Genomic DNA, 19053 nt, shown 5'->3' on the forward strand with positions numbered 1-19053 from the left:
AGCTGATATAAAAATTGAACAATAATAATAATATGAAAAAGATGTACATAATTTAAATTCCTAAAAAATCTTAAAATTTGACAAATACATTATTTTTGCCTCCCACTGCCAAAGACATTGGATGAGATTCCAATGCATATAGTCACCATTAATGGACCTAAAATACTCCACCCCCAATGGTAAGAGAAGAGTCAATATTATGAAGAAAAAGTATGACAAGAAAATATTTCATTTACAACAGGTAAGTCTGGGTTGATACTTGACATTTCATTCAAAAATTCAGATTAACTAGATCTGCAGGCAAAAAATTTACAGGTGGCTTAGAATTATAAATCTCATTTGACTTGATAGAATTCAAAATTAGTTTCGTACTATAGTCCCATAATTTTGAACACGCTTGCATTAAAAAACAAAGCAAAACAAGTTACCAAAACTAAACAGAGGACAGCTTCTAGAATTCTTTCCAGCACTGTAATAACAGAGACTAAGAATGGAGGAAATAGCAACATTCTTTAGATTTAGCAAGTGCATTGAGTTCAATTCAATTGTCTCTACTATTGGGATATATTGGCAGAAAATATCTGATTTTTTTTTCCTGATGAAAATTTGACCCATTTTCAAATTCATCCTTTCTTTTGCCAGTTTCCCCCCCATCCATCACATCAAATTGGTCAGGTTCTATGCTCCAACTTGTAAAAGTATCATATTGGCTATATGGTGAGCCAATCTAAAAATAGAATGCTCATTTATGCTAGAGCAAATTAATGAGATTATCCTCTATTATCCTTATTAGTTCTGTGTATGATGATGTTATGTATCACTTCAGTTTATCCGCCCTGACCATTTTGTTTTCTAAGCAATTCCTATGAGCAAATCTTTCTACAGCAGTGGTTCTCAACCTTTTTAATGCTGCCACCTCCAACCGGTCGTAAGTCGAGGACTACTCAACTGGTGCAGCACCGTTTGCAGAATGGGACTTTTGGCGGGCTCAGCAGGGCAGAGACAGCCTGGACAATTCCTATTGGCTTTTGAAAGCCAATAGAATTGGACTCTATTCAAGAGAGTCTATTCTATTGGCTTTCAAAAGCCAATAGAATAAAAGGGAGTAGCACAGCTAAGGAAAAGGGGAAAAAAATGGCAGACTGCGTTGTTTGGTAACCCCCATGAAATGGTCGTTCGACCCCAAATGGGGTCCCGACCCACAGGTTGAGAACCACTGTTCTACAGTCTATGAGGGTTCCAGAGATACTATTGGTAATGTCTGGTGTTTTGCCATATATCAGTAATAGAGGAAAATCTGGTGCAAAATCCTTGTGAAACCTAGTGAAGACGCCAGGCTAGAGGTTCAGGTCTAAGTCCCTTCTGTGTAACTCAAATGAGGGCATGGAGCATTTGTCATTTTAATGACCCAGTCAGATTACATGTAACTGTAATTTTCTGGAAACAAAAATACTGGCAACCTATATAGTGGCACCTTGGTACTTAACTGCTTTTGCACTCTGACATGAAAATTTTGACCCAGTGCTCAATGTTTGTTTGGTACTCAATTAATATGCAAAATTCTCATCTACACTTGCTCATTTTACTTCATATAATCCAGTTGTTCATTGCTAATTTTTTTACTATGTTTTTCCATCAGTTCAGAACAGACAGTTCAGAAATAAAGTGAAAGAATGTGGCACTGAAAAATTAAAATATCACATAAAGGCAAATAGACAAGATGTTCCTTAATGACAAAAAGGGAAAAGAAATCACAAAGGAATACCATGAAGTAGAGTATATTTTGGCTATTTTGTTCTGTGAAAGTAATGAAAAATTGAATATCACAACTGTTGACATAATCATAAATAACAAATGATTCCAAATTCCTTGAAATTGGATACTCTATGTTTTAGTTCCATTTTTCTATTCCCATTTTATTTAGCCTGATTTATTTATTTAGCCTTGGCAATAATTTCAAAAGTGGTTTGCCACTACCTTCTTCCCACTGCTGAGAATGAGTGATCAGTCCAAAATCATTCATGATCTCCTAGTTTCTAGTAAGAGATGTAGCATAAACATATGACATGAGCTCTCTACTACTTAGTTCAATGTATCATAATCCACACACACAGACATAAATCTTTGAAATATATGAAATCTCAGTATCACTAAAATGTTTTTGTCTATCTGTTTGTAACCTTCAATTGGGTGAACTAGTACGTTATAGGATGACAATTTTCAAACCAGTGCAACAAATGTGCAAACTTATAGAATGTGCCCCAAATCCATGACCAATGACTCCCATGGGAATAAAATTTGAAAATGTTGTGGCCACTTCAGCACCAATGTACTGCCATGGTCACTTGATAGTCATTTTCAATATTCCCTGTTTCCACCAAGCAAAGTACAAAGTCAGTGGGGAAGTGGCAGGAAGCTGCAAGTCCATGGCCAGCAGGCAACTAAGTGGATGTCGCTGGATGGGGAAGTAAGAGGATGCCTGAGAGATGCGACAAGAGTCAGGGATGATGTGCAAGGGTAGAGCAGTTGGGCAAGATCACAAGGATGTAAGTCTGGAAGGGTGAACAAAAGTGGGTACACAAGAGCATGGGTACCCAAGGTTGTTGTATGGGTTGGGGAAGCTGCACAAGGATATGCAAGTGGCCAACATGGCAAGTGTATAGAGAGATTGGAGGGAGAGCTCCTGGCGGGGGAGACTTATCCAAGCAGGTTGTTTGTGCAAGCTTTCCACAAAAAAAGTCAGTAGGGAGGCCAGATGAAAGATGGAAATTGCTCTCTCTTCTATTGCTTTTTTGCCCACCCATGGTCATTCTGTTGATCTGTTTAGGTAAGTCAACATCTGTGAAATGATAACACAACTGAAAATCAATAACCCAATGTGTCATGAATAGTTAGTATTTTATAACTGTGTATAAGCAATTTGATATTATTTTTATTTTTAAATAACAAAAGAATGGACTACAGATTTTTTACTCACACAACAAAAAAACCCCAATTCATTAATTTTAACTTTATAATTTTTATGTTAATTATACATTATAGAATATAGTATAATGAAAGATCTACCAGTGACAAAGTAATCTTAGGGTATAGCATTTCCCCAAATTTCAATTTATTTGAGAATTACATTTGCAGAAATATCTTCCAGAAGCATTATTATCAATAATAAAAATATATCTAGTCTTAATATATTTATTAAATTTAAAGAATATTACTATTTAATCTATTTGTATTAGGAAAGTTCCTTCTCTTTTAATGGTACCATTTCTTTGCGATCCTTAGAGGGAGGGGGATGAAGAGAGAGAAATACTATAGTGACTGGGCAAAAGTCAAAGAAATTAGGATGGGATAGCTGGCATGCCTTATTAGATAGACGCAACACTAAACAACAAGTTCTATTTTGCATTTGAAAAGAAATTTCTGCAAAGTTTTTCCACAACTATCCCCATGTATAGCTTATACATATTTGGCCATTAAAACCCTTAAAGTTGAGTAAATACAATGCAAGAAGCAAAACAGCACAGTTAATATAATGGAATGTATATCAGAAGTTGCATTTTGATAGAAAAATTATATTTTCTGAATATATACTCCTTTCAATACATTTAGTTAATACTTTCAGTGAATGCAATATGCAATATTTAAGTTTTATCTCACAATGTTTTATATGCAAAATGGTTAAATTTGTGTAAATGTTAATGCTCTCCAGACCTGCATACACTGTACCCAACAGCCGTTTATATAGTGCAACAGCACCCTTAAAAAGTATACTATAGCAACATTAACATCTGTTGATTTGATTCTAGCGACATACAAAACTATAGTGATAAAATAAATATTACATCTGAGCTACCAAAGTGCATAAATATCTATTTAATCTTTATCTCTACTATTTATTAGTATTGCAGACCTTTGCTTGGATGCTGATGCCTTCATATGGAGACAGGTTGGAATCATGTAATTTTAGTTCTTTGTTAAAGGATCCCATTTCCTTTAAAAAGCATAACAATTAATGCTGTTTTAAGCATTTAACAAAGCTTTTCAGTAAACTTTGAAAATATGCTTTTGAACCAGGATTTTTAAATATATATTTATATTTTAGTTTGATATTATCCATGTAATTTAGAAACTGCCTTAGGATATGTGGTAATTTGCAAATACATATTTAAACAGAGTATTATGAAACTAATTCTCTGGACAACTATCTTAAACACACACATACACACACACACACACACACACACACACACACATACTCAACACACCCAAATATATATATAAAAGATAAATATGGGAGCACGCAGCAGAGGAAAGATGTTAAATTGCAGCCGATGAAGCCCCGCCTCCATGGTAGGATACACAATGACATCAAACTAAACCCCCCCACTGCAACGAGAGCCAATACTGCCGGGAGAGGGCGGAACATAACTTTAACAATACCCCCTGAGGTCGACGGAAATGTGAACAAAAGTGCTCGAGAGAACGACAGAAGAAATCTTTACTCCGATTCCCCCCCCACCTATCAGCTGTTCAGCAGGGAATGCTAGCACAGTCTAGGAACCACGCGCAGACGTCTATGGAACCCGTTTGAATCACCTTGTTAGAAACGGTCTCTCAGCCCTGAAGATGTTGGGGAGTTTTCCCAACGAAAGCTTGGCAACCTTTTAATATAGTAAAATACTTTAATTGAAGTATTTTAACTTTAAACTCTCCTGGTGAACGCGCTTTATTCATTCCATTTATATATATATATATATATATATATATATATATATATATATATATATATATATATGTATGTATGTATGTATGTATGTATAATTTACTGAAATGTACTTGAGTTTTAGACCTCATTTTACTTAATTACCTATTTTATAAAAGGAAATTACAAAGAAAATGTTTTCTTTTGTAATCAAGAATCAGGAACAATATTACATTTTGCAACATCAAAACTTAGATATTAATTACTTTTCGGGAGAAGAAGAAGGTTAAATCAGGCTCTATCACTGTTTTTTTTTTCTTGGAATAGATTATTAATTTCGCAGTCAAAAAACTGCTTTGAAATATATGTAGATCTGGGTAAATACATATGGAAATTAAAATGTCAAAGTCTGAACTACAGTGCAAACATTCATTTTATATGATTCATATTTTATATTAGAGTGAAAATATTATGCACAAAATGCAAAGCTTACAAATCAATTAAAGACTAAAAAAAATCACAGAGCAATTTGATTTTTGGTTGTTCTACAAAGTCTGACAAAAACAAAATATTCAACTGAATTAATAGTAGGATTAGGTTTATAACAAATTTGATCCCATGATTGTCTCGAAACTACTAGTTTCACCATGAATGCTGTCATTATACAGCATTCATTTTTCACCACCTGTTTAACCATTAATGCTATCACTGAGAAAGTCTTAACTATCAGAGCCAAGGAATTAATGAAAGATATGTGCCTCAAACTTTACTTAGCTTACATTTTTAATATAGGTAGTAGTTACTAATCATATATTTCTCACAACAAATGTAAAAAAAAAAACCTTTATTTTGAAACTTTTACCAAGATCAGTTTTTGAAAGAACAGAAATGTTAAAATCTCCTCCCTCTCTCAATTCTGGAACGCTTCCAACAGAATATATTCTTTTAGCAGTTTCTCTGGCAGCAAGCCGGCAGGAGAAGTATTCTTACAAAATGAACACAGAGAGACACTCAACTGCAAGTTATCATTTAATGCTTCAGTTGACATCACTGAAGTTTAAAATTAAGAACCCTATTTAATAAACAATTTACTTGGATTCTAATTATAACAGCTGTATCTCCATCAATCTTCCATTTTAATTTTTAATTCTAACAAGTTTTTCTAAACAATAACGTTTAAAGTGCTATTATACAGTATTTTGATCACTGCAAAATCAGTTTGAAAAAGATTAAAGATTGGCTGGGAAAACAAACTCCCATCATGAAATGTGATGAACACATAGCATTATTCAAGTATTTTAATAATCAGAATCAGGATGTAGACATTGAGCTAATTTACACGGGTAGCTTTTCAATAGTTGAAATAGCCTTTTTAATATTTAGTTATCCAATGCTAACAGATCTGTTTGAGTTTGAAAAGCAAGAATGAAGAAAGCCAGCAGCAGTATAAGAAGTCCTCATTTAGCAACTGCTTTGTTTAGCCACCATTTGCAGTTACACAGGTGTTGAAAAAATAAAGTTTATGATCAATCCTTGCATTTGCTGGTTTATAAAACAAACAAAAGCTGAAATAAGATCATAAGCACAGTTACAATTTCACTTAACAAGTTGCTGGTCCTAATTGTGGTTGCTAAAACATATGGGTTACTACCCATACGTCACAGAAAATATATGTTTCATGACAGATATGTTCACTGAAAATACCCTACCGTCTCTTCCATCACCAATCAGATCAATGGTAAATAGCTAAGGAAACATCTATTCTTCACTGTTGATAACCATAACCCTTATGTCAAAAGTTCAAAATCCAAGCTTTCTGTGACTCTCAGAAGTTATCAAATTGATGTTTTAATGGGGCAAAAAGAGAAAATTATACATGGCAACACTAATCAAACCAATTATTATACATTCAATTTAGTCTGGTATTTCTTGGAAAGCAACCCCAACCTATCTAAAGTTCAATGTATATTTGTACCCCTTGCCCACACAAAATCAGCATTTTGTCAGTCCTTGACAAATAGTATCTATACACAACTTGTGAGATATCTAATTTCTGAAAACAGTCTTTCAAATCAAATTTTATCTCCTTCCAGATAAAGGGAAGGATCCAACAATTTGGTTCTGCTGATTGAAGCGGTTTTGCAGACGAAAATAAAGCATACCTTTCTATACTTTGCAATTCCGAAGTCTTAATTCAAAATCTGCTTTGGAAATCATCTAAACTTTTACAGCATATCAAGGGCTGCAAAAGTAGAAAGGAGAAAAAGAGGTATTGCCGGCTATGCAATCTATCTATCCCAAGATTTCAGATATGAGTGTTTAAAGAAACTATTTATTGTGTTCCTTTTTCCTTTTTTTAAAAAAAAAATAATATTCCACATATCCTTAGCTTTCCTATCAATACTACATCCTGAGCTGCTTTTCAATATGTTAATCAGAAACACATTATATTTTTAAAAGTTTCCGCACAGTTTCCCAAATTAGCTACTGAATATACTGCAAGTAATCTCTGGATTATTAATGATATCCTCTCTGCAAGACACACTTTTCTCAAGTGTTATTTTAAAGAATCATTAAATGCTAAATAGCTTTTTTGGCCTATCTCTTATAAAATGTTATGTGACACCATGTATGTAAAAGCATTAGGAGAGGTAAACTACTGTTTAGTTTGACAGTTACTTTAATGACTTTTCTAAATGCAACATCCAATTATCGATTTCCATTCCTGAACAGAATTTGTTTCTTTACTGTCTGACACTCTAATTTCTGGCTTCTATGAATTAAGTAAGGCAACACTTCCATTAAAGAGGCATTTGTTAAAAACAGTAAAAGAGCAACTATGTAAATATGTTTTCTACTTACGTTCACATGTGTCTCCTTTTTGCTGGAAGCCAGCTTTGCAGATACACTTCCCAATTGGGACTAACCATTCTCCCTCTGCACTACAATGCATTCTAGGGGAGTTTTCGGCTTCTTCTTCCGCACTACTGACGCAAGTTCCTCGGACCTCAACTAAGGAGGAGAACTCTGACCCAGTTACTGTGTCTGGAAAAATCGCTAAGTTCTCAATAATGGACCAGCACTTCTTATAGTACACTTTGACAGAAACCAGAGCAATGCAAGCCCCTACATCCTGAAATGCAAGGTAGAATCCTTTCTTGGACAGAGGTCCGATCTCTCTCACTTCTGTATTAAGTTTCATTTTTCTCTCCCCAAGGTCACCTTGGGTAAAGCTTTCATCAGCTGCAATAGTGTCTATTTTTACATACTGGCTTTCTCTGATACTCCTTCCAGTGTCATAGTCTGTTTCATAATAATGCAAGTTGAACGTTTCTTTACATGTCCCCAGGACTCCAGGAAGGCTATTACAATCCCTCAGAGTGAATTTTAGTTCTACAAAAATCCTTTGTGCATTGCCTTTCGTGATCCAATTAGTCCTTAGCCAGTTATTTTGGTTGGGTTCCATGACTTGGCATACCTGGTATGTTCGTATAGGCGTGTAGTTTTCATCCAGTCCGCTAATTTCTTCCCACTGAAACATAAAATCATAGTTATCCATACTGAGATAAACTTTTCTAATAAAGAAAAATTAAACAACAAATATAGTACAAGATTATGTACTATATTTATCACATCAAGTAATAATTAACATATATTAACATCAAGTTGTTTTTGATTACCAGTGACCAAAAGCGTATGTTTTAACAACTTACATTTTTTTAGCATGAAATGAGAAACTTTTTTTAAAAAATGGAAGGGAAGGATATGATCCAATGCCTAATAGAATAAATTTATAGGCAGAGAGCAGATGTGGCACGTATTAAGCATCCCTAATTTGAAGTATTAATTCTAGTGTGAACAACCAATATGGTGATGGTAGTATCTTTCCACCCTACAAAAAGTCTATAAATAAAGTAAAATGTTAAAAACATGAAATTAGCATACTACTTAGACAACAATATAGTCAATGTGGAGGAACTTCCAAAATATTGCAGTAGCAATTCTCTAAACAATGGGTCACATTCTTATGTTGAGGTAAACTATTATTTCTGCAGGTCCAAAATAAGTGGTTCAACATAAGAAAATTTATTTCATTTTCCACCAGCTTCTTAAGAAGGGTTATTTTTAAAATTCAGTTGAGTATTCAGATCTATTCCAACAATTGTTCTATAAGCGTTTCAACTGTATTTTCTAAGGACTAAAATTTAAACCCATTTGGTAGAAAGAAAAATCACATGGAACTCTACTGGCCAGCTCCAGAAACAGTAGGATTCCAAGTTGATTGTAGGGCATGGTAAACTTTATTGGAGTCTTTACCAATGTATGTACATATATACATAAAATTCTATAAATGAGTGTTTTCTATTGCATCAATTTGGGATATATGAAAATAACGTATCCTCAAAATTTTCTTATGTGCAAGAAATGTAACACTCTAACTATAATGTCAGAATTTTACATGCAGGCGAAATCAGTTATCAAGTTTATTTTTTAAAAAATGTAATTTTGTTTTTTCCCTTAGAAAAAAAACTGAACAGTAAATTTTCACATAAACTCTTAATCACAAAAACAGCCATTTCTGAGTTAATTGTTTTATTCTCTATTTACCTATTTTATTTACTAACCAATATCTAAATTATTGATTCATGGGTTTTTTAGTCATTCAACCAACTCATTAAGCTTCCTGGTCCATATTATTTCTACTTAAATGGACATGTATAACTTTACATAAATGGAGTTCATAGAACAAAATTTTCTTTTGCTTTCTCTCACTCCGCCAATCTCCCAGCCCCACCCCACTGTGCCCACTATAGAAACATTACATTACAGAAACATAACTGAATATAGTCCAGATTTTTTTTTCCTGAAAGAAGAAATAAACAGTACTTGTAAGTAATAAGAGTGTTAGTTCATAGGTAAGATTATCCTCAATCTTAATAAAAGTAATTTGTCCAAAACATGAAGAAGTAGCTAATTGAGCCTTAGTAATTTTTTTAGCAAACTAAAAAATAAATATTCCTATAATTCACTTTTATAACTATTTTTCCTGAAACAGCTTGAAATTATGAAATGCCATCTTGGATGAGCTATTGCATGATCATAACATTTTGGATGGGTTATATGTAACATGACTAACCTTTTTAAACTGAAATAATCTATTTTCAAATAAAATAGAATAATTTTAACTGACATTAGAATCAGTTTTATATTTCAAATTTACTCAAGTAAATCTTAAATCGTCAATGTATTTCATTCTAATATAAACAAACTGAAGTTGAATTACCAAAAACGGCAAATATTTAACCACTAGTAGGGCTAGTTTTCAAAGTAGCTATATGAATCTAGAGTTAAATTTAATTATATTTACAACATTTTGCTGATATTAAGTATAATCGTTGTATCTGATATACTACTGAAAATTGTGTAGCATAATAATAAAAATATTTGGTAAATTTTACATTGTGTCCTAAATATTACATGTCTTGCAAGTTCAATTGATTATTTAGGACTCTGTACCTGTAATTCAAGCAATAAGGAAAGCTGACTTAATGCCATTATTGCCATCACAACACTGACATAAGCATGGATAATAATGGCTATTTTCCAGATTCTCTCTTCACCAAGTTATATTAAATACTTTCATAATCCTAACATTAATCACTACTGATTAATCATTATTGATCAAATACAGTTGTAGTTGATGCCAGAAAAGAAAACAAAGGCAACATCAGTACCAGGACAGGGAAGGAGCTAAGTGTTTTAGACATTAATCCTGATTACTTAATAATTAATAAATTACGATAGGCATAAAACCATGCTCATTCTTACTTGCCACTTAATTATTAATAAATCACGGAACGCAACTATTAACTAAGCACAACACATAGTGTTTACACTCTAAAGGTATAGAAATTCTTTCTTTACTGAACTGTATTCTATGAAAAGCATATTAAAAAAAACATTAATCAGATCACTGATTTTTAATAGGACATATTTGTAAGTGTAATTTAAACAGTCAGTAACTATTTCTGTATAGTATATACCCTGGATGAATGGAAACCTTCTAGATCTTCTGCAACTCCCACATACAAATTATCAGAGTTGCTGAGAATCAATGGCATGCTTTCTTGTCAATTACAATGAATAAATGTTACAAAACTATTAAAGTATTATAACAACTTTAATATTTTAAAATAGTATTTTTTAAAAAAATACTTTTGGATTACTTTTCAACTTTTTTACCTCCCTCTCTCTGAACCATGCATATGCTTTTATTGTTTCAAAGCTGGACTATCACAGTTTATTCTGAAATTGTTCTAATCCTCTTCTTAAAAGGCTTCCTTCAGTGTGAAGTGCTAATACTTAACTTAATTCTCATCTTAAGCATTCAGCTAACGTTTCATACATTCCAAAAGTCATTAGACTTGTTTCCACCCAGTGCCTGGATTGATTTTATGATCTTGCTTTTTAGTTAACAGACTTTCAAGTTTTCATTCTTTTTATTTACAGGATTTGTCACACTTCTACATCCCCACTCAGAATTTACTTTGTTTGGGTTCCAGATTTCCTTATAAGTGCCAGATTAAAGGCTTCATTGTATAAACCTTTATTTGAAACTTGTATTAATATGAATTACTCTAAATGATAGGCAGTAGAAATCCACTTACAATAATCAAGCTTCAAAAAGAATTTAGAAAATACTGTACTTATTTGATTGCAGTTTCTAAACCTGATGTATTCAGTCGTATGATATTACAGCTACTTAAATAATCTTTGAAATAACTATATATTATTCAAAATTACACTCTGTCCTTTCACTACAAGGGCTTTACAAATATTCTTACCATATTAAGAACTGAAGCAGTAAGAGTAAATGAGTTCCAAGTCTGAAAGTTAATTATTTAAAGCAATAATGAAACAATTATTTATAAGGATATTTTCAGAAATCAGCAAGATAACCTTGCTTTGAAAAATTGTCAGTTAAAGATACAAATTTCTGCCTTAAAGCCAGCAAATTTGGCCTTGAATTTAGAAACTTTACAAGAATGTTTAAGTACCTGAAATATTAATTATAATGTATTAATAAAATGTAATTATATAATTACATAGAATGATACAAATAATATTCAAAATTATGATCAGTAAAGCTGTTTTTAAGAATGAAAATTGAAATATTACTCAAGATTAAAAAAAGTTGAGGTGTGCCGCAGCTTAAAGAATTTAACAGCTAAAAAAATATCTATTATTAGTTTATATCTGAATCACAATGCTTTTCACAACAGAATTTTTTTCACCATAAGTTTTCTTCAAGGAATTTTGAGAAAATTAATTTAAACTACCATTCTGATTTTGGATTTTGATTTAAATGGTACGCTTACCCCATTGGGAGGAGAAGAAATCCATTCCAACTCTGTCTGTTGTGCTTTAGAATCCAGCAATATTACTGCAAGAAAAAAAATATCTATGTATTAAAATATTTTAAGAATTGTACACTCATGCTGACATTGTGTAAGTTAAGGGCATTAAACTACTTTGCCTCCAGGTTTTTATTCAAGAAGAAATTAATATCTTAGCAGCTGGTTGAACATACTGAAAAGTAACTGATTTCACAAGGATACTTTAGTAGGTAATATAAACCAAAGGAAATGTAAAGGAAGTGGCCGGGATCTCCTTTATACTGGAATGCCTTTATAATAGTAACTTTTTAAAATGAAATCTATTCAGCTTTTATTTCATGACACAAACTTCCTAAGTAAACTAACTTATGTACTATTCTAAATGAAATGTAATATTTAAAGTCTTTTCTGACTTTTACTCCAATTTACAACATAAACATAAAAGGATTAGTATATCAGTAACAATATTCAGTTTTCACATTATTCAGCAAAGAATGCATCTAAACAAAACTATAAAACTTTGTTGACACATTACTTCTGTTGTTTTATAAGACGTCCCAAACTGTTGGTCAGTGCTGAAACTGCTAACAATCAGATTAATAATTAAAATATTATTTCAACAGCATCACTTTGTGAACCATTTATATTAATCTGATATTTATTCATGATTTGTTATCATAACTACATTTTGTCACCTACCATACTAAGAAAAAATATTTCAATTAACAATTTAATATAAAACATATGCATGTATTCTACTAGTTAGTAATAAATTCTATTAACACTTTGCACAAATATATAGATGCTCTCCATTTTAAATTTAAAATACTTTTGTAATTGTAACATTTGACCCTTAACCTATATAAAACAAATCTTGATAATAATAAATGGAATATTCAAGACTGGATTTCTTAAGCATTAATTTTATAATACTTTAATAATAACAATAATAATTTAGTTAAAGAGGATTATATCATAGTCTGATCTCATGTGCATATAAAAGTTAAAAGTTACAATGATTTCAAAGGTATTTTCAAATAGGCATAAAGAGTTGCAGTCTTACATATTGTGAAATATACTGAAAAAACTCATGTGTAGCTTTGATATAATTTTATGCTTTCTCAGTGAAGGAAGTTAGGCTTCATACAAAAAGCATCATTTCTACATAATTACACTGCTAATTAATCCAGATACTGTAGCTAAGGGATTCTTTCTATGGTGTTTACAGTTTCTAAAAGAAATTGATAAAAGAGTTATATGTATTGGGTTGCTATTCAAAAACCAGGCTAATAAGTTCAGCTAAAGAAAAGGCATTCTACATGTTAACCACTCTACACCCTTGAAACAGACTGAAGAGCAATTGTAATGTTTTAATACTTTACACATTCATAGTACTCAAATTAAACCAATTCCAAAACTTAAAGTGAAAACTAAAAACTTTTTAAATCTTCCTGAACATGCAAAACTATAATTTTAATAGTATTAATGTGTGCTGAAAAAGGTAAAACTCTCTTCTAGGATACTGAAAGATGAACAGCAACTTTCTCTTGAAATCCTTTTGCAAGTACTGAGGAATCCTTTTATTTATTATTGACAGTGAAGTTCCCTAAAGTTTCCGCTAAGGGTTCTAAGCAGAACTTTTTCTTTTCAAACGAGACACCTTTGAAACAAATGACTCAAATCAAGTCATTATCAGAAAATTGAGAGGGTGGGGTGAAGGTGGGAGAGCTACTATCAAATCTGCACCACACATTTTCATCAACACCAAACTTACTTCAAAGGACAGGATCTCAAAATGCCATTAATACTCTAAAGCAATGTATTATTTTATTATTCTGATTTCTTAAAGGGAAAATACAGGTTTTTCTTCCGACAAAACTACATAGAAAAGTCACAGTGTGACAGAATAAGCCAGCAAGTTAGATAGATGTTTAATTTTTTCAGAAAAGCATTGTGCCTTCCTCTGCCCACTGTTCAGTTTCAGTGACTGAAAACTGAGGGGATTCCATACAATCTGTTTTTGGGTCATGCATGCCTTTATCTTTATCTGTCTGCAAGGGCAGACAGTGGCTAATAGTATGGACAGGAAGAAATCTCAGATTCCCTCAGACCTAAAGTGCCACACTGAGTATTTGCTTAAAGAGCAGCAAGGATGCCTTTCAGATTTCCTTGGGGAGTGAGCAGAGTGTCACTTTGCATGTGGCCTGAAACTCTTCCTTATTACTAATTTCCTCAACTTAGGCCTCGGTGCCAATATTAGTTAACACACTTCTAAAAGAAGAATGAAATCTGCCTACATAATGAAGGAATACGAGTCCATAAACCCAGCCATAGGAAACCTTAAGTTCCCAAAGAGAAAGAAGATAAAAAAAGGATTATCTCCTGGGGGGCTGGGCAGTGAGTCGTAACCTCACCTGGCTACTCCTACCGTTAAAAGGGAGAGCAGCATCTCACCTCCAAGTGTCCGAAAGCCATTTTTCCACCCACGCTGTGCTTCCTCTGCCCGCTGAGCAAAGCGCGGAGGAGTTTCTCATTCCCTCCTCCAACCCAACCCCGCCTTTCTGAGCTGTGCTCTTGCAAGAAGCGGCCAGTTCCCGCGCTTCTCCTTACTAAGCTGCTAAAAGAGCATATCTCTCTCTCTCTCTCTCTCTCTCTCTCTCACACACACACACACACACACAAAAAACACACATACATATCCCTCCACCGCCATTGACCACTTTTCCCAGAGTAGCACCTCGCTTACAGGCGAGAACAAATACCGACCCTAAGGGGAAAAGCGCCCCCAGAGTAACTTCAATGGAGAGGTGACCCTCCGTTTTGCCTACCTCTACTTCGCCCCATTCAGCTGGAGCGCCGTTGGCTCGCTCCGATTCACACATTCACGAGGGCTTCTTAACCCCCCTTAAAAAAACCCAAAACACTAGGAAAAACAAAAATCTGAACTCCGACCCCTCACTTCCTAAAAAGGAAGAAAGCAGGTGCGGGTAACTGACGGTCTATCCATCTTAGGTATTTAGAGCCCAGTACAACTACGAAAGTTGGGAAAGTTTTGCGAGTCCGCCTTGCCCAGGTAAACGGGACAGTTCTTAGAGATCATAGCTCCTTCCTATACAAACTCCTTTCGTTGATCAGCCTAGTCCAAATGAGAGCCAGTTCCTAAATTAGCAGGCGATTTCAAAGTAGCACTACAGCATATGTGAAATCACACACCTTCAATTACTTCCCACGGACACTCCAGGACTCCAGATGGAAGGTGCTGCTTGCCTTCCCTCACATATCTCGCCCTACTCCAGAGTTTTGTTTTCAGCCTCCTCTTACCCTCCTCCTCCTTTCCCGAGGTAAGAGATTTAATCTTTCAGATAAAGTTTTCAAGAGCCCTTGATCCCATTCCCCAGCATACGCATGCAGATGGACTTCCATTTTATGTATAATTACGTTTATTTCATCTCCGAGAGCCTCTCTTTCCCATTTCCAATTGATAGTGAAAAGCTTGTTGTTTTTTTCCCCGATGCTGCCCCATAGCTCAAAAAAGGGGGAAAATAAGTCTCCGGAACCGGGGAGGGGGTGGGCTGTCTCAAACCCCCGTCCCCCAAAAATATTTTTATCGGTCTTAACGTCGTTTCGATTCTACCCCAAGTAAGAAAACATACGACTTTTGCCTACGGCGAGAAACACTGCCTTCAAAAGCTCTGTCCCTTTTAAAACGGATCTGGCATTAATGGGGTTTTCGGAGCCCCGATTGTTTTTGCAAAAAAAATGTGCTGATAGATCCGTCTATACACAGAAACATATTATGTACAGGGCGACCCATTGAAGGTGGGGAGACTGTAATGCATATTCAGCGTACATAAGAAAGCGGTATTATACAGATACGCGGCGTTATCTTGCGTACGTGATGCAAATATTTCTAGTCGCGGGCGCTGTGCTCCGCTTCTTCGTTGGCTAACTCCATGCCCTGCGAGATGTGATCACACCACCAGCACAAAACGAACAGATGGTCTTTATTATTAGCTATTACAGGTGACAGGGGTGGCTATCCAGAAAGGCATCTTACTTTTCCCACCCTCCGAAATCCTTAGATGATTTCATTCTTAGGGCCGAAACTCCTCTGCAGTCCTGGAGCAGGTCGCTCGCTTCATACCCGACTCCCTCCCTCCCACCCAAACACCGGCGGTGTCGGAAGCCGGGAGGTAATCGCCTTGTAGCCAGATGTCTTTCGAGAGGTGAGGGGGTTAATCTATCAACCTATAAAATTAACCGTGATAGAGAAGCCTATCCAAGAATCCTACCACCACACTCCCTCTCCGCCCCCCCTTCACCTCACTAACTGGCACATATGGAGAATCAAAGCCTTCCCAGACCTTTTCATCACGTGCGGCCCCTCGCGCAGCTAACCCAGTTCAGAAAATGCGCCGTAGTCTCGGAGGCAAACACACACTCGGGGGGCGCGATCCTGATCTGTCCTTCTTTATCAATGCCTGGGGACGCTGGTTGACTTCAACAAGGAAGGAAATAGGCGGAGGCGCTCGGCACGGGGCGGAAAGGTGCCCGACGCTCTCCTTTCATCTGGATTGCATCGGGAGCAAAGGGAAGCGGCATGCAATTGCGACCTCGAGAGCGGTCCCGAAAAAGCCCTCGTAGCGGGGAAAAAAAGGAGCGATAAACTTTGTGGCCAGCGTTACCTTACCTTCTTTTGCAGACTGTGCCTCCCCCATGTGTGCACTCTGAAGCAGCCAGATGTTACACAAAATAATCCAAGAAGGGAGCCTAGTTTGAAAAACCATGATGCATGAGCTGGAGATATTTAAATAAATCTAATGATATGCATATACATTCAGAGAGACTGCGCTTGGCGTTGGTTCTGCTGCCCCCGCGGCTGCTCCTACTACTGCTGCTGCTGCTGCTGCTCGGTGCGTATCTAAGGGCTTCTGCTGCGATGTGTTTTAATTTGCAGTGCTCTTACGCAGCGCTTCGCTTTCCCTGCTTGCTTTTTTTGCTCTCCGTATTTGCTGCCTGCGAGTCTCCGACTGCAGACCGACCGTTCGCTCCACACTCCAATAATATCAATAGGCGCGGAGGGGGAGGAGGGAGAAAAGGGGCAGGACCAATGGAGAAAGAACAGCCCGTCCTTCAAAATGACTGGCAGGCCACGCCAACCTAAGAGAAAGCGGAATCACGGCCGCCGGACCACGAATCGTTCCATCTTGAGAGGCGGAGCTAAACGACTCATCCAATAAACGGGGAAAAGCGTCAGGTTGCGGCCGGTCTCAGATTCTCTTTCAGCGGCTTTTATTTCCCTTGGAGTGCCTATTTCTAGCCGGCGCAGTTGGCCGGGCGGAGGAGCCTGGCAAGTTTGTTAGCAGGGAAAGAAAGCTCTGGTATGTTTCTTTGGAAGGAAAAAAATAAAAAAGCCACCAATCAGGAAGCTTGGCTGGCAAAATCTTCGCTCCACGAGGAGTCAAAAGGCAACGCCTCCAGCTTATCCAGCCCAGAACCTCCTGAGACTAAGGAGAGCTGCGAAGAGTCGGCAGCTGCTCCTATCTTTCCTCATATTCCTGCGGGACAACCGAGAAGGAAGGAAAGCAGTGGTTCTCCCGGCCCTGAGCGGTGCTCCACCTGGGAGAGAAAAGCCCTACCTGCTTCCTTCCGTCCTTCCTTGGCGGGATAACGCCCGGCCCAAGTAGCCTTCATCTTTCCCCGTTGAATGAAAAGAAGGAGAAGTGGAGGGGTCTCCCTCCATCAAGAGCGCCGTCTTCCTTTGCTCCCTCTCCAGAGGGAAGGCCAAGGAGAGGCGGTCGGGGGCTGCGTGGTCTGTCGGCTACACCCCCTTTTTCTAAATGGTTCAAGTTGGGGCCCCATCCCTCCTGTAGCTCTGCTGGCCGTCCGCAAACAGAGTCTGCTTGGGGGGGGGGGGGAATTTAAGAAAAAAAAATGGGAGGGAGGTCTGCAGGACGGTAGCAATACTCCTAAATTGCTCAACCTCGCCCAGAAAGGGGAGTAGGAAGCCGGGCTTTTTTTCAAGGCTCCCTCCTGCGGACCTCAGAGGGGGCGGTGTTTTTCAAAAGGCCCCCAAGGGAGCCTATCCCCGCCCGCGCGTTTTTTCCAGACGCTGCAGTGGAACAAGAGAGAAGAGTTGGCTGTTTACGTTCTTGTGCGGATGCTCATCGCAAACGATCCCTCCTCCCCCCCCACCGCTTCCTAATGAAAGTGGATGGTAAAGCTATCTTTAACATAAAGGAAAGTGATTGCAGCGATTCGAAAAGCGAAACACACGCCAAAACACGCACACGCTATTTAATACACAGCTCGACTTTTCGGGTCTAAAAAGGTGCCGCGATGGAATTGCAGCTGATGACTTTTGGGACAGAGCTGCAGCGGTGTGCAATCGGGTGCTTGTGTTTTCTTTGAAAATGTTGGATTCATAAAGTCCGATATGTCTGTTCCTATATAGCCCAAGCTGATCCTGTTGCTGCGTTTATGAGCTACTTCTACACAATAGCAGAGTAGTCAGCAAAATACAAATTCTGATAATGTTATTACCGCTCAAATCACATACATCAGTGTCATTATTATTTCCTGACCTCAGATCCTCCTCTTGCTTTTAGGCATGATTTTCTCAAAAAAATTGTATTAGATGTAGCGGGAGTTATTTTCCAAGCTTCTAATATCCCTGGCCACTGCTGGCTAATACTATTCCACAACTCAAATGAGGTTATATTTTTGTATGGAGATCATTCTAAAGTTGAAATAAGTGTGTGTGGGTATTTGATTACAATTTCTAGTACCCAAATAGGTTTTAAATTGCAGTATCCTTAGCATTCAAAATATCAGGAATTTAAAAAAAAAATCAGATTTTTTAAAAGATTTTTTTTAAAAATATATGTCATTTGATCTGCCAGTTACAAGTATTTGCAATAAAATATTTGGTTCTGTTTCTGAAGCAACCATTGT

At 36.4% G+C, this 19053-nt stretch overlaps 1 protein-coding gene across 5 annotated transcripts in view; it reads right to left on the bottom strand.

Moving 5' to 3' along the window:
* The window catches only part of EPHA7 (EPH receptor A7), a 194805-nt gene extending 176866 nt beyond the window's left edge, over positions 1-17939 (bottom strand). For 4 of the 5 annotated variants that reach the window (XM_039342702.1, XM_039342701.1, XM_039342699.1 and 1 more), the window contains exons 1-3: positions 16790-17939; positions 12082-12146; positions 7565-8234 (exon numbers count right to left, since the gene is read on the bottom strand). In XM_039342702.1, coding sequence (XP_039198636.1) covers positions 7565-8234; positions 12082-12146; positions 16790-16886 — 832 coding nt within the window. In that variant the 5' untranslated portion in view covers positions 16887-17939. The remainder of the gene's footprint in view (positions 1-7564; positions 8235-12081; positions 12147-16789) is intronic. The other variant, XM_039342704.1, reaches the window with a different exon arrangement.
* Positions 17940-19053: the final 1114 nt, after the last annotated feature.

The sequence above is a fragment of the Crotalus tigris genome, unplaced genomic scaffold (assembly GCF_016545835.1).
Source record: "Crotalus tigris isolate CLP2741 ecotype Arizona unplaced genomic scaffold, ASM1654583v1 scf7180000017804.1919176, whole genome shotgun sequence".
Lineage (NCBI taxonomy): Eukaryota > Metazoa > Chordata > Lepidosauria > Squamata > Viperidae > Crotalus > Crotalus tigris.